General features: G+C 49.3%; 1 protein-coding gene across 1 annotated transcript; it reads right to left on the reverse strand.

Moving 5' to 3' along the window:
* Positions 1–777: 777 nt before the first annotated feature.
* On the reverse strand, positions 778–3,456 carry COPS6 (COP9 signalosome subunit 6). The gene is made up of 10 exons (XM_038539327.1): positions 3,308–3,456; positions 2,961–3,086; positions 2,636–2,767; positions 2,220–2,308; positions 2,068–2,130; positions 1,714–1,761; positions 1,522–1,636; positions 1,336–1,428; positions 1,143–1,243; positions 778–1,036 (listed from the first exon to the last, which is right to left on the reverse strand). Exons 1-10 carry the CDS (start codon positions 3,429–3,431, stop codon positions 896–898), a joined length of 1,032 nt encoding a protein of 343 aa, XP_038395255.1. The 5' UTR covers positions 3,432–3,456; the 3' UTR covers positions 778–895.
* Between the last annotated feature and the right edge of the window lie 11,882 nt (positions 3,457–15,338).

Consider the following 15,338-nt stretch of genomic DNA (forward strand, 5'->3'; position numbering starts at 1 on the left):
GCCAGGAACTGATCCTCCCTACTGTGCCCCTGGCCTATATATAGGTCCTGTGTGGAGATCATATCTGCAGTAGATCTCCAGTCCCCCTGGGCCTACTGTGCCCCCACCCCCTGGCTCTGGAAAGCCTCTGAACCAACACCTCTCCTTTTCTACTTGTTGAAATGCCTCAATGCTCATATCTTCCTTTATCCCCAACTCCTACTCTAAAGCTCTGTCTAGGGGCGATGATGGGACTGGAGGGTGGCAGGTGGAGATGGAACAACTGGCACACATAATTGTATATACCAGTCCCTTTAAAGTATGGGCTCTGCCTCCTAGTGTTGAGGGGTGCTCCTGGGTCGGGTGTGGATAGATAGTGCTGTAGTAAGCACTCCGTAAACATTAGCAAAGAAGACAAAGAGAACCTCTCCCTCTTGGCAATAAATCATGCCATGGGATCAGAGCTTTTGGGCAGTCCTACACAGAAATGAAAATACTCCTCTGCACTTGGTGAAAAAGACTTGAATTCACTTAGCCTGGAAAAGCAGTCATTTGTCAAGTGTATATGGTTGGTCTCTGCACTGGGAGACATTAGAGAACAGAGCTCGCCTGGGTGGAAGCAGGCAGCCTTTGGCCCAGTATAGATGCATCCACCTGACAGGACGGGGTCACCTCAAGTGGCAGAGAGTTCCCAATCAGGCTGTCCTGCCGAGCAAGGCTGGAACCAAGGGCCTCCTTTCAAGATCCGAGTTGAGAAAGCCGTGTGGTGCCCAACAGAGAGGACAGAGCCACTGCAAGGGGTGCTGAGGGGCTGCTCCTCTTTTATTATCAACAGGAGGTTTCTCTAAAGGGAGTGTGATGCCCCTCCCCTGTGGGACCACTGTCCAACCTGTGCATCGTCCCTTCAAGTACCCTCTCAGAAGAAGAGCCCCCGCATCCGCCTGCCGATGCCTTGTCGGTCATAGAGGACGTTGAACTTGTTCACAAACTGGTTCATGGTGTTGCAGGTTTTGGTAATGGTGCCAAGGTAGGCCATGAGCCCCACGTCATTGCATTGCTGGAAGGAACAGAAAACCAGTTGCCCAGGGAATGTCTGAGTCCCGGGTCCTGCGTGCAGACATGATGTACAAACCCCACGTCCCCAGCCTGGGTTTTAGACTCACATCGTAAAAGTCTGTCTTGAACTTGTCTGTACTGAGCACAGGGAGGCAGTGACACAGAGCATAGGCCTCCCGCAGGATCTCATGGTTAAAGGGAACCTCTCCTAAAGGCACAGAAGGACTGCATTAATGTGGATGAGGTCACCCTCAGGAGTGAGAAAAAGTGGTAGGCGTGCCAGGGAGACGCCTGTCCTACCCGCTTCAGAGGCCTTGACATATTCCAAGATGAGCTTGACCCGGCTGTGCAGCATCTTAATGGCACTGTGTTGTGCTATCAGGTGTTCGGCCACTGGGGGGAGACAGGGAGAGGCCAAGGTTGAAAACGCACCTGGCCACGCTTTCCACCCCCCACTGCTGAGGAAACACCTCCAGTCTTCCTTACCTGTGGAGTTCTCGCCGCTGCCTGTGGCTGTCATTCGGGCCACGTGGTCGACGCCAATGCGTTCAGCTTCCTCTGTGGCCAGAGTGTAGGTCAGTTCCGCAAACAGCATCGTGGCCTACAGGGCACAAAAGCAGAGTCAGGAGCAGGAAAGGCCAAGGAGCAGGACCGCGGGGTTGAAAGGCAGGGCATTACCTCTCCATTGATTATATCGATGACAGACTCAAAAACACTGACGGGAAGCTGTAAAGCAACGGGAGACAGCTCTTACATCAAGTGCACCTGGGCTACCGTACTGGCTCTTCTGCAGATTTTCCCAATCTTCCCAAGGGCCCACTGAAGTAAGGCTAACCCCCACCTTATACATAGGGCAAAAAGCAGTTCTGAGATTAAATGATTAACCTAAAGTCACACAGCTGCTGAGCGGAGAATTCACCTCAAGTGAAGATTCAGCCCAACAGAGATGTAAAGCACAGCAGGGGAGGAGGGTAAGATTGTCATGCTTGTCCAGCACCGTGCCTAAGTGGGCATGGGGTCAGTATTACTCACATCTGTGTGCTTGGTCATAGGATTCAACTTAAGAAAGAGAGGGCTCTCGATGATCTCGCACACCTGGAAGGGAATGGGGATGTGGGTGTCAATGCCCATCTTTCCTCCCCTGCTCAAGCCCTGCCCCAGCATGCACCAGCATGCATGTGTACCTGCTTGTGGACGTGGATGTCAGAGGGGTCAGGCGGCCCCCCGGTGGTATACCAACCCAAAAACTCCAGCTCCTTGAACACCTGTTTGACTGCAGGGGAAAGAGCACAGGGTATCATTCTTTAAATCACCCTCCCTTCATTGGAAACTCCTGGTATATTTTTCATCAGCTTCTCCCCTCCCCGCTCAACTCCTGGCTCAGTTCTCAATAATTAGTCCCTTCTATCTTCTCTCATCTATTACTGTCTGGGGGGTGGGTACCTAAACTGTTCCTTTTCTGAGATCCTTTGTGATACTCTCCTCACACAAACACAGTTCTTGTCCCATTCTCCTATTTTTCCCCATCACTCTCCATCTTCCCCACTCTGCCTTTGTTTCTCACTCCCACTCCTCACCCCCGAGTCTATCCCCCTCTCACACTGCTCCTCCTTGGTGTAGTAATACTCCTTGTCAATGATAATCTTCTCCTCCACGGTGTGGGACAGCAGCTCAAAGGAGTTCATCACCTCGATATTTCTGCCCTCCTGCTTCCCGATCAGCGCCCCAATCACTGGGGGAGAGAGCGACACGGAAAACAGGAGGGTTAAGAATCCGGTCCCTGGGTCGAGGTCAGTGGGAACGCAATGCTGGAGACACGGTGACCTGGGGAGGGGGGACTGGCCTCAGGAAGGGCGGGGGCAAAGACCCCTACTTGGGGCAGGTGACCAAGGAGAGGAGGTTGGAGATTGACGCCCAGCACGCACCCTGCATAGGCCGCCCCTCCTGGGAGCGCATGCGAATCCAATGGTCTGAAATGTTGAGAATGACGAGGGGATGAAGAGCGACGGAGACGCTCCCCGTCACGCCGGAGGCCATCACGCTGGGGACTACTGAGGGTGGAGGAAAAGGAGGACGAGTGAGCGTCGGGGCCGCACGTTCTGCCCCGGAGCTGCGAGCGGGAGACGGCAGAGCCGGAGCCATACATCCCTCCCGCAAGTTAGTCCAGGGGGCGGGATCGCCGTCCCGACTGCTGACTCCTCCCGGGAGTCCAGGGGGGCCTTGTCGCTCCCCGGGGGGCGTCACCAGAGGCCGCCTCCGCGAGGCCCGTTACCTGCCGCATCCACCTCCATCCCGCTGCTCCCTCCAGTCCCGTTCGCCGCCGCCGCCATTTTCCCCGCGCCCGCCAGCCTCGGCCCCGCCCCCTCCCCGTCGGCTTCCGTAGGCCAGCGGCGCATGCTCAGTGGGCGCGGGGCCTCGGCGGGTGGGGCGGGCGGCCCCGGAGCGGGTGGACTTCGGAAGACCGGGTCCGCCACGCGCTTGCGGCGGTGACAGATCTGGGACAAATTACTTCACCCTGCGCGCTCCCAGCCTTACCGTCCTCGTCAGTAAAACTGGGATAAAACGGCCCAGTTCCTAAGACTGTTGCAGAATTAATGAAGAACCACGTTATTGCCCTCAGAACAAGATCCGCGCCCGGGCCATGGCGTGCAAGGCCCCGCAGGGTCAGGACCCTGCCTGCCACCCGGCCCTCGGTCCTCGTGCTTCAGCCGCGCCGGCTCCCCTGGCAGTTCCCTTCGTATGCCCCACGCCCACGTGCGGGCCTCTGCCGCGTCCAACCCGACAGCCAAGGACCTAAATAGGTATTTCACTGAGTGGATAATCTGAGGTGAAACCTGGTCGCGAATGGTTCACCGGCGTGTCCTTTCCTCCTTGCAAATACCGTATTACCTACATACTAGGAACGTGCCCAGCACTCCAGCCCTTCCCGGCCTCCCTCTATCCTCCATCTCCAGCAGCCTTTCAAAACTCGCTTGGGACAAACCCAGCCCACTCCGACCCCTCCCCACTCCTACGCCCAAGCACGTCGCTGTGCACTGCGTTTACTCCCCCTTGCTCCCCTACCCATTTGTCTAGCTGGTTCTTTCAGTGTATGCCTGTGCCACATCCAAAGTGAAAGCTCTCAGAAAGCAGGTGAAGACCTGTGCCTTGAGCCTGCAGAGCCCACTCCAGTGCCCGCAACCAGCAGGTACCAGGAAATGTGTTCCAGTTTCCTTCAGTTCCAGTGTTTTAGCAGCATCTTCAAATCTTTTTCTTTGTCCCTCTGTTTCTGTAGTCACATCGCCTTGTGCGATAAAACCCCTCCTTGCTTCTTTCTTATAAAGACACCTGGCATTATATACAGTGCCCACTGGGATAACCCAGGATAATCTCCCCATCTGAAGATCCTTAATCATAAATCCACGATAATCTCCCCATCCGAAGATTCATACTTCAATCAGATCTGCAAAATCTCTTTTTCCCTGTAAAGTAACATTCACAGGTTCCAAGGATTGGGACCTGGCTGTATTTGGGGGCCACTGTTCAGCCCGCCATAGCACACGCAGCCCACTGTGGGGGAGCTGGAGAGCAGCACCCTCAATCAAATGGTCATTGTCTTTATGATCCAGAATTATGTCAGTCCATGAAGAGAATCCTGGTGGCCGAAATAAAATTAAGTTGGAGTTTGCTAGGCTCCCTTTTGCCTGCAACCAGGATGGCCTGGGGTGGGTATGGGGTGGGGAGAGGGAGGACAGGGAGAAGTGTCATTCCAAGGAATGGTCAGGGCAAAATCTTTAATTTTCAGAACAAGTCTAGAAAGCCCTCCTTCCATCCTGATCAGTACCCTCTGGTCAAGACCAACCAGGAGGAGACAAACACATTCAGGGGACAGCCACATTTAGCAACCAGGATGCCTTACTAAGGTCCGTGGACCAAGAGGAAGTAAGAGAAGTAGGAATGATTTGGAGGACGTCGTTCCAGCCCTTGGCACTCAGATGCTGTGGATGGCAGGGAGCATAGAATGTCCATCTGACACCTTAACTACTGACCCATTGTTAGGTAGATTTTGTGAGAAAGAGTTTTGTGCACCCCAATGTCAGACTGTAGATGGTCTGCAAAATTGAAAACATGACACATCTTAGTTTCAAGGGCCATAATGATGTGGCCTCAATCAGGGGACCAGACTAGACTGTACAGGGACATCAGCACCAAGAGAGCCTCTAGAAGGTGTCAAAGGTTCAATGGAGTTGATTTAAGCACGAGAGGGAGCTTCTGGACAGTGCAGGCTTGATCAGCATCTTAAAAGTGCTGGCCTTATCAGAGACCAGGTCCCCGCCACAGGCATGCGCACGAGTGACTCAACTGCCAGAGCCAAGGTGTGTTCACTGCCCCAAAGCATGTGCCTATAATCTTCCCTGTCATTTCAAGTGGCAAACCAGGCAGCCAGGCCACTGGCCAACAGCCCAAGTCAGTGAAATGTAACTAGGCTCCTGGGGCTCGGGGTGGGGGGGTGGGGAGGACTACTGGCCTGATTTATGATGAGAACAGCTTTGAGTTCTGCCCACTGAGCAGAGCCGTGACATTGGCTTTCTGTTTTGTGTGGCTGGCCCTGCCTGAAGCTGGGCAGCAACAGACCCCCGCCCCATGGGCCCCATCAGAATTCACCTTAGCTGAGCCATCAGGGAACTCAGCCCAGGCATTCAGGGGAAACGGAGACTTCTGGTCCGTACTAATCCACCCCTTGGTTTCAGGTTTCTTCCAAAGCAGTAGCACCACTTCATATAAAACCCCTTTTGGACCAGACCCACTGTGCTCTTAAATATACCATTCCTGGCTTACTAGTGAGGCCTTCTAGGCTCTCCGCATCTTATTATTCATCAGCTTTGACTTGATTCACCCCAACGGAGCTATCAGGCCTATAGAATTGAAGCTTCCTGGGTCCGGAGCTCTTCAGCGTCGTGTGCCCGGCGGCTGTGTCCCGCAGGTGGCGCTGTTGCACGGAGAAATGCCCTCCCTGCCTACACTGGCCCCGCTTTTGAGTAAAACTGTGATTTCCCTTTCTCCTCCTCTACCTTGCGAGATCGGCGGGTCCCACTGTGACCCTCTACAGACAGCAGTCCCTGAAGGGAGAATCCCCTCTAACACTTGTACCCACCAGTTCCTACTTACATATTTAGGTACAGAAGCAGCAAAGACACGGGGCCCGACGCAAGATCACTTGAGCCTCGTTTCTCCACTGCAAACCTTGTCCAGACCCCAGCAGCTGGATTCAGGCACGTCTTCTCCTACAGGAACAAGGACTGAGGAATCTTGCGTGCTTGTCAGGGGCTGCAGCGACAACCAGCAGGAGACCTCACTGATCTCCAGACCAGGAAGACAGGGCCCAGTGGAGGAGGCACCAGGGAAACTGACCCCTCAGGCTCTTTGTTTTTTCCTTGGCCTTTTGCTCCAGAGTCAGCAGCCACATTTCAGTACCTTCTTGGCTCGCCTGGGGAGGGGTGGTACCTCCTGACTTTCTGGGTAGATTGTGTCTTTCTGGACTCCTTTCCAGTAAATAATTTATAATACCTATTCTGAAAACTGAAGGTTCTTTTTAGTTCTTTGGTTTCTGTTATTAGGGTGAAAATATAGATACAGGACAGAGGTCTGGCTGCTGGAGTCCTTTTTCCCAGCTGAGCTCCTTCTAGTCACCATTATTACCTTAAGGGGATTTTCCTCCTGAACCAACATAGTCAACAATCCTCTGAGCCTTCATTTCTTCTATGAATATCTTCCTAGTTCTTGTGATAGAGGAGTGACACATCAGTGGGATCAAGCAACAAGAGCTCTAGGTTCAGTTTCCCCAGAGTTAAAAATAAAAGGCTAATCTCATCTCAAATTCCTTAATTAGATTTATAAAGATCCTTTTTCCAAATAAAATAACAAGTTTCAGGGATTAGAGTTTGACACCCTCGGGTGGCCATTATGTAACTTACTCTGGTGGTGTATCTTGAAATAATGGCAAGATCTATTTTAGGGACAGATTTAATTGAAAGTAGGATATGACTCTTATTTTGCAATTGTTTTTCTTCATCTATCAAACTGGCTATTCTCCACTACTCCAAATTGCTTCCAACGTGTTGATAACATTCCTCTGTCACCCAGAGACCACAGGTAGTGACCAAATGTGGTTTATGAGCTGGTTGCTGGGCCAGGGATGTGAAGGCAGGGATAAGTAAGGCAGGCCATGGCTGGAGGTAACATATCTTCCTAGGGGAGATGCAGTTAGCCGAGAATGGAAGCATTAAGAACATTGAAGTTAAGTTGATTATGAGTGTGGGACACAAGGGCTTTCTTCTTCTTCTTTTAAAGATTTTATTTATTCATGAAAGAGGCAGGAGGAGACATAGGTTCCCTGTGGGGAGCCCAATGTGGGACCCCATCCCAGGACTGGATCCCAGGACCCCAGGATCATGACCTGAGCCAAAGGCAGACGCTCAACCACTGAGTCACCCAGGTGCCCCATGGGCATTCTTGTTAAAATCTCTTCCTCTTCTGGGCAGCTGCCAGAAACCCACGTTGACCTATGTGCGAAGGAGAATGTACTTAGCAAGTGCTTCTTGTTGTTGCTATTGTTGTTGTTGTTAAGTAACCTCTCCCCCCAACGTAGGGCTCGAACTCACAACCCTGAGATCAAGAGTCACACACTCTACTGATTGAACCAGCCAGATGTCCCCAGCAAGTGCTTTTGGAAGATGACACCAGCTACTGTTTACTGAATAAGTATGTCACGTACAGTGCTTGTGGCTTTCACACACATTCTGTATCCAAAAAAATCTGTGAACTAGGTAGAATATAGTTTCTATCCCTATTTCACACATGAGACTCAGGGCCTCCAAGCAATTCAGTGGTGGAGCTAGAATTCTCGCTGAGGCTCTGTCTGCCTCCAATGCCCGGGCTGCCTGCCCATTTATCTCATAGTTGTGTAAATCATTCTAGACTTTTTGTGGAATGTTTCTTTTCTTTACCACAGAGATTAATGGCATTTACCTTCCAATTTGTTATCTTAGGCTAAAAATTGACAACCAAGGATAAACTGAGTACTCCAGGAGGTGGTGATCATGAAGCAGCAGATATAAATGGAAGAGTTGACTATTCCTAATCTACGAGCTGTTTAGAAATAGCAAAATTCCACAAGACAGAGAGAAAAGTATCCCCTTTCCCCAGGTCTTGTTCTAGCAAAGCAACAATCGTCCATAGAAACCTCCTCCTCCCCCACTGGGGAAAAAGCCTGTAATCATTACAAAGCTGACAGAAATGTCAACATCCCATAGGAAGAAAGATCTTATGAGGCATCTGGTTGACTCAGTTGGTAGAGTGTGAAACTCTCCATCATGAGATCATGAGTTCAAGCCCCACACTGGGCATGGAGCCTACTTTAAAAAATAAATAAATAAATACTAAAGAAAAGAAAAAAGAAAGATCTTATAGGAGTTAATTTGGGGGGCACCTGGGTGGCACAGTCGGTTGGGCATCTGACTCTTGGTTTTGGCTCAGGTTGTAATCTCAGAGTCGTGAGATTGAGCCCCACTTGGGCTCTGTGTTCAATGTGGAGTCTGCATAATATTCTCTCTCCCTCTGCCCCTATCCCCCTTGTAAATAAGTAAGTCCAGAAAGAAGAAAGAAAGAAAAAAAGAAAGAGAGAAAGAAAGAGAGAGAGAAAGAAAGAAGAAAGAAAGGAAAGAAGAAAGAAAGAAAGAAAGAAAGAAAGAAAGAAAGAAAGAAAGAAAGAAAGAAAGAAGAAAGAAAGAAGAAAGAAGAAAGAAAGAAGAAGAAAGAAAGAAAGAAAGAAAGAAAGAAAGAAAGAAAGAAAGAAGAAAGAAAGAAAGAAAGAGTAAACTGGGTTGCTCAGTCATTAGTAAGCATCAGAAAACCCCCAAAGTAAAGAAATCCTCTTATGTAGTGTATGGGGAAATCTGCTCAGAAACCCCACCTTCTAGCATCTGAGAAAACATGCCAGAGAGAAGCCCTTTGTGGCTAATGAACATAGGAGAGCAATCACGGGGTGCTCTGCCCTTACTCAGCCCTGGAAAATCCATCACAGGGAGAACTCATTTAAGGGCAGCCACTGTGGGAAAGCCTTGAGGCAGAACGCACCTCACTGACACCAGAGAATTCATCCTAGGGAGAAACCATATAAACGTAAGTGTGGAAAAACATTCAGGAATTGCTCATAGCTTTCTCAACATCAGAGGTTGCACACTGGGGAGACACCTTACACATGCATTCCTTGGGGGAAACTGTTACTGGTAAGTCTTTGCCTACAACAGAGAAGTCACACTGGAGAGAAGCTTTATAAACGCAGGGGTTGTGGGAAATTCTTCTACCAGGGTTCAAACCTTATCACACCCCAAAACATTCTCATCAGAGAGAGGTCCAACATGTGTGATGGGTGTGAGGAAACCTGTTTGAGCAGGGATCTCACCAAACATCAGGGTGCTCACACTAAAGGGAAACCTTATAAAAGCAAACAATGAAAAAAGTCTGCTCACCCGTCAGTGTGTCCACACTGGAGAGAGAACTTAGGACTGTGCTGGGTGTGACAAAGCATTACGCCTTGATGGGCTCTCAGCAGCCACCAGAGGGGCCATGCTATAGAGAAACCTTATATATGCACACACGTGAGACTGCTTTCAGCCACATCATCAGTATCCACACTGGACAGAGGCCCTATGCATTTGGTCAGTACGAAAGAAACTTCTGTCTCAAGAGGGACCTTAGCAGGGCACCTGGGTGGCTCTGGTTGAGAGCTGGACTCTTGATTTCAACTCAGGTCCTGATCTCAGAGTCATGGGATGGAGCCCTGCATCTGGCTCTCTGCTTAGTGGGGAGTCTGCTTCTCCCTCTTCCTCTGTGTTCATGCACTCTCTCTTTCTCTCTCAAATAAATAAATGAATCTTTTTTTTAAGGTGGTAAAATTTATGTTAAGTATATTTTACCACAATTTTTTAAAAGATTTTATTTATGAGAGAGAGAGAGAATGGGAGAGGCAGAGATGCAGGCAGAGGGAGAAGCAAGCCCCAAGCAGGGAGCCAGATGCGGGGCCGGGGGGGGGGGGGGGGGGGGGGGGGGGGGGGGGGGGGGGGGGGGGGGGGGGGGGGGCAGGACACTCCATCCCGGGTCTCCAGGAACACACCATGGGCTGAAGGCGGCGCTAAACCGCTGAGCCACCCAGGCTGCCCAGTTTTACATTTTTAAAATTACCCAAAAAAGTGCATCATGCTTGGTGTATGAAACAAATCCCCCCCTTCTTTATGTAAAACAAACAAACAAACAAACAAAAAAAGGCTAACAGATGCTTGAATCCTATTCTGTAACTATGGAGTCTATCTTTTGAGGAAATGTAGAGTATGTTAAAGACAGAAGATGCCTTATTGCCGCTCAAAAGTATGCTAAAACAACAGACAAGATTAATCTGAAAGAGTCTAAATGCTCTTTAAAAATGTTTTGGGGGATGTCCGTTCTGTCTAGAAAGACAGACACCATAGGACCTGTGTGGGGTCTCCCTAAGCTGTGAATTGCACTTGGTAGATCCTCCTACTGATGTGAATGGTTAGTAACATGTCCTGAGAACACATTCCTTGCAGCCTCTAGGCAAACTCTTGGCCTCATGCTGGCTTTTAAGCCTCACAAAACTCTGATCTGGTAACTACTGTTCACAGAAGTAACAACTGAGGCTCAGAGAAGGTGAGTCACTAGCCAGAGGGTCACTCACAGTAAGTCGAGGGTCAGCTAAGAACATTTGACTCTTGAACCTGTTGTGTTGGCTCCATGCAGACACGGACCATTTCTGAACAGAGTCTCGGTGGCAGTTAAATTCTCCGTCAAAGGATCTGCTTAGGTTTGTGGTGAGATAGCATACCGAGAACAGTCTGTGAAGTCAAGAGAAGTAGGATGTGGCTTGATAGGTAATCCCCAAGGAGTCAAGGATCTGATTGGATAAAAGTCTGTCTCAGTTCCAGGGGGCCTGGCTGGCTTGGTCATAACAGGAGACCCCTGATCTCAAGGTCGTGAGTTTGAGCCCCATGCTGGCTGCAGAGCCTACTTAAAAAAAAGTGTCTCAGTTCCACCAGGACTTGATCACATTTTGAGTTCATTATGCTCTTCACTGACTCAAAATAACTAAGTAAATACACCAAGTCCTTGTCGCCTTTCCAGTCACAGCTAAGTGACAAAGGAGAGGCCTTCAGATGGTGGGAATTTTACCAGTGACCCGCCAAGGTTCTCAGCCCTTTAGATGCAGACTGGATTATACCATGAGTTTTTTGGTTCTAGAGCTTGTGGGTGGAATATCACGGTATAGCTTAGCCTCCGCAATTGCATGAGCCCATCCCCATGATCAATCCCTGCTGTACCTGCAGCCCTACCGCAGGGCCTGGGCCGCCGCTCAATGCGTAGTAACTGAATAATGATGCTTGAACCTCTGCGGCAACACCCGGCTGCTTCCTGAGCATTCCTGCCTCTGTGACTGGCCGCTGCCTCCCAGGCCATGCCTTTATCTCTAGACAATCTGACCGCCGGCCCAGACCTCTCTCTCGGTGGCTTCCCCTCCTGACCGCTGACCGTGTCCAGCCTTCATCTCCTCTCCCTGGCATAGCCCTTCCTGGGCTTTCCATGAGCACCCGCACACCTCCGCTGCTTCCCAGCCCCCGTGCCCTCTGAGCGTGATCCTCCCCACGTGTCCCTCTTGGGGTGGAGAGGGGTTCTCATCTCCAACACTGTACGCACGCAACCTCGGACCCTGGTGGCCTTGCTCTCAGGCCTGTTGACTCCAAGTTGGCCAGCAGAGACATTCTTCCTGCTCTGGTAAAGTTACTTTGGTGGTTAGAGGACTGGCAAGTCCTGCTGTCCTGGGCCATGTGCCTCTCAGCCCTGGCTGTCCTCTCTTCTCCAGGGCTGGAACCCCCCTCCCCCAACCTGGCCCACTGCCAGCATTTAAGGCAGCTTGTCCGGCCATGAGGTGATGGGTTTAGAGAGAAAGGGAGCTCACAGTCACTGACCGCTGGGATTCAAGGGGTCCGGAAACTTCTAAAAAGTGGGTGCATGTTCTATGAGCAAGTGGCACAGAAAAAAGTGGATTTACAGACCAGGTAAAAGAGGACACTGTGGCTTTCCCACTTTATTGGGGCATCTGCCTTGCAGATTGCCAGCAGACTGGAAAGAGGATTTAAGTCAGGGTTCTCAGACTTGCATTGAAATCACCCTCAGGTGGGGGTCGGGGTGTGTAAGGAACCGAAGTATTGCAGGCCCCAACCCCAACCGTCTGATCCTACCTGGGCAACGTGGTGGTGTCCTCTGACCCAGAAACCCAGCCGTACTCCTGCTCCTGAGACCCAGAGTCACAGTCTGCAGCCCTTTGGGGTCAGAGGAGGCTGGAGGCACTAGTCCCACACTGCCCGGACATAGGGTGGTTGGGGAGGGTCACACACATAGCCTGCCCTTTGGTCTGGAGGCTCATCTGGCAGGGGAGGAGCTGTCATGGCTGTCCCCAAGCTGTTCTCCACGCCCCTGGCTCCCCATGCATGCATGGGTCTCAGGTCTCCATGTCAGGAGACTTCTCCTGGATGCTCACGGGCTCTGAGGGTCCCTGTTAACTGCTCGGCACCCTTCTGACCAGTCCCTCCTGGGGCTTCCCAAGCCATCTTCCCTGCCTGCCAGCCCCACCTTTCCCATTCATCATGCTTCCTGTTTCACCAAATTAACTGAATGCATGTTTGGTGCACTGGACATAGATTGTCTACCCAACAATCCATGAGGTTGTTACTTTATATTTTTAAACTTTTAAAAATGATCACACAAAGTGAGATTTTCTTTTTTTTCAGTCCTATGAACTTTAGCACATGTATAGATTCGTAGAACCCCTATAGATCGGCCCCATCAAAAATCCCCTCCCACCAGTCCTTTTAGTACACAACCTCCCTCCACTTCTAACCCCTGGCAACCACTGACCCGATGTCTATCACTATAATTTTGCCTTTTCAAGAATGTCATATAAATGGGATCATACAGCATGCAACTTTTTAAGACTGGCTTCTTTCACTCAGCATAATGCTTTTTAAATTCATCCAAGCTGTTGCAGGGCAATAGTTCATCCCATTTGACTGCTAAGTAGTATTTCCCTCACCCAATGTACTGCAACTAATAACTTATCCGCTGACCACCCAGACACTTGACTTGTACCCGTTTTTGGAGGTTATGAATAAAGCTGTTATAATATCAGTGTGTAAGTTTTTGTGTGAACATAACTCACTTCTCTAGGGTAGATCCCTGGGATTGGGACTTGGTCATATTGTATGTTTATGTTTAACTTTATAAGAAACTGTCAAACTTTTCCAGAATGGCTGTACCATTTTACATTTCCACCAGCAAGTGTTTCTTAGATGGGACACCGGGATGGCTAATTTTATGTGGCAATGTGACTGAGCTAAAGGATGCCCAGAGAGCTAGTAAGACATTATTTCCGGGTGTGTCTGTGAGGGTGGTTACAGAGAGATTAGCATTCAAATAGACTAAGAAGATCTGACCTCACCAATGTGAGGAGGCATCATCCCACTGGTTGAGGGCCCCAATAGGACAACAAAGCAGAGAACCAGGTCATTTCTGTCTCTCTCTCCCTCTCTTCCCTCCCTCCCTGTCATCCATCCTCTACCCTCTGACATCGGGGCTGTCCTTGCTTCTCAGGCCTTCAGACTCTGGGCATTATACCAGGAGCTTTTCTGGTTCTAGAGCTTGCAGATGGAATATCATGCCATAGCTCAGCCTCCACAATTGCATGAGCGAATCCCCATGATAAATCCCCTCTTTTGTATCTCTCTATATATCCTATTTTTTAATTAATTTATTTATTTATTCTTGAGAGAGGCAGAGCCACAGGAAGAGGGAGAAGCAGGCTCCCTATGGGGAGCCCAATGTGGGACTTGATCCCAGGACCCCAGGATCACAGCCTGAGTTGAAGGCAGATGCTCAACCAGTGAGCCACCCAGGCGCCCTCTCTATATATCCTCTTGTTTGTTTTTCTGGAGAACCCTAGCTAATACAGACACCCAAAACATAAGGAACCAAAAGACAAATGGACAAACTGGGCATCACCTAAATTAAAACTTCCAGCTTCAAGGACACCATTAAGAAAATAAAATGAGAACCTATAGAATGGTAGAAAATTTTCATAAATCAGATATGTTTGATAAAGCTTAAACCTGGAACATATCATAGAATTCAATAATAAAAAGCCAACCAATTAAAAGATAGGCAAAGGATCTGAATAGACATTTCTCCAAAAAAGATATATAAATGGGGGTACCTGGGTGGCTCAGTTGGTTAAGCATCTGTCTTTGGCTCAGTTCATGATCTCAAGGTCCTGGGATTGAGCCCCACAGCGGGCTCTCCACTCAGCAGGTAATCTGCTTCTCCTTCTCCCTCTGTCCCCTGCCCACCCCCCATGCTCTCTCTTTCAGATAAATACATAAAATCCTTAGAAAAAAAGATATACAAATGGATGTAAGCAAGTGGAAAGATGCACTTCATCAGTAGCCATCAGAGAAATGCAAGTCAAACCACAATGAGACCACTTCGCACCCAGTAGAACTGCTATAACAAGGATAGTGACAAGTATCATTGAGGATACAGAGAAATCAGAAGCCTATACACTGCTGATGAGCATGTAACATGGGACAACTATTTGGGAAGACAGTCTGGCATTCCCTCAAAAGGTTAAATAAAGCATTTGACCCAGAAATTCCCATCCTGAGTATATATACCCAAGAGAAATGAAAACATACATCCACAAGAAAACAGATACACAACGTTCATAGCAACATTATTCCTAATAGCCCAAACATGGCAACAACCCAAATGCCCACCAGTGGATGAAAGAATGAGCAGACTGGTAAATGCATATAATGGAGTGTCATGCAGCTATTTAAAAGATTGAGGTACAGATTCACGTGGCAACATATACAAATGAAGCTTGACATCATCACAAGAAACGAAAGAAGCCAGACACAAAAGGCCACATATTGTGCCATGGCAATTCCACTTACATGTAATGTCCAGAATAGGCAAATCCAGAGACACAAAAGTAGACTGGAAGTTGCTAGGGGCTAAGGGAATTAGGGAGATGGGAGTGACTTCCAAAGGGCACAGGGTCTCTTATTGGGGTGATGAAAATGTTTTCAAATTGATTGTGGTGATGCTGCATAGCTCTGAATACTAAAAACCATTGAATTGTACACTTCAAATGGGCGAACTATTATTACAATGGTTACTTTTTTTTTATTTTAAAGATT

This window comes from Canis lupus, chromosome 6 (genome assembly GCF_011100685.1).
Source record: "Canis lupus familiaris isolate Mischka breed German Shepherd chromosome 6, alternate assembly UU_Cfam_GSD_1.0, whole genome shotgun sequence".
NCBI lineage: Eukaryota > Metazoa > Chordata > Mammalia > Carnivora > Canidae > Canis > Canis lupus.

Excerpts from the sequence above, each read along its gene's own strand:
- COPS6 (XM_038539327.1), bottom strand. The coding sequence starts at position 3,431 with ATGCGCCGCTGGCCTACGGAAGCCGACGGGGAGGGGGCGGGGCCGAGG. Across the intron at positions 2,309-2,635 it reads CTACACCAAGGAGGAGCAGT|TCAAACAGGTGTTCAAGGAG; the intron begins GTGAGAGGGGGA and ends TTTCCCCTGCAG. Across the intron at positions 1,037-1,142 it reads TCAAGACAGACTTTTACGAT|CAATGCAATGACGTGGGGCT; the intron begins GTGAGTCTAAAA and ends TGTTCCTTCCAG.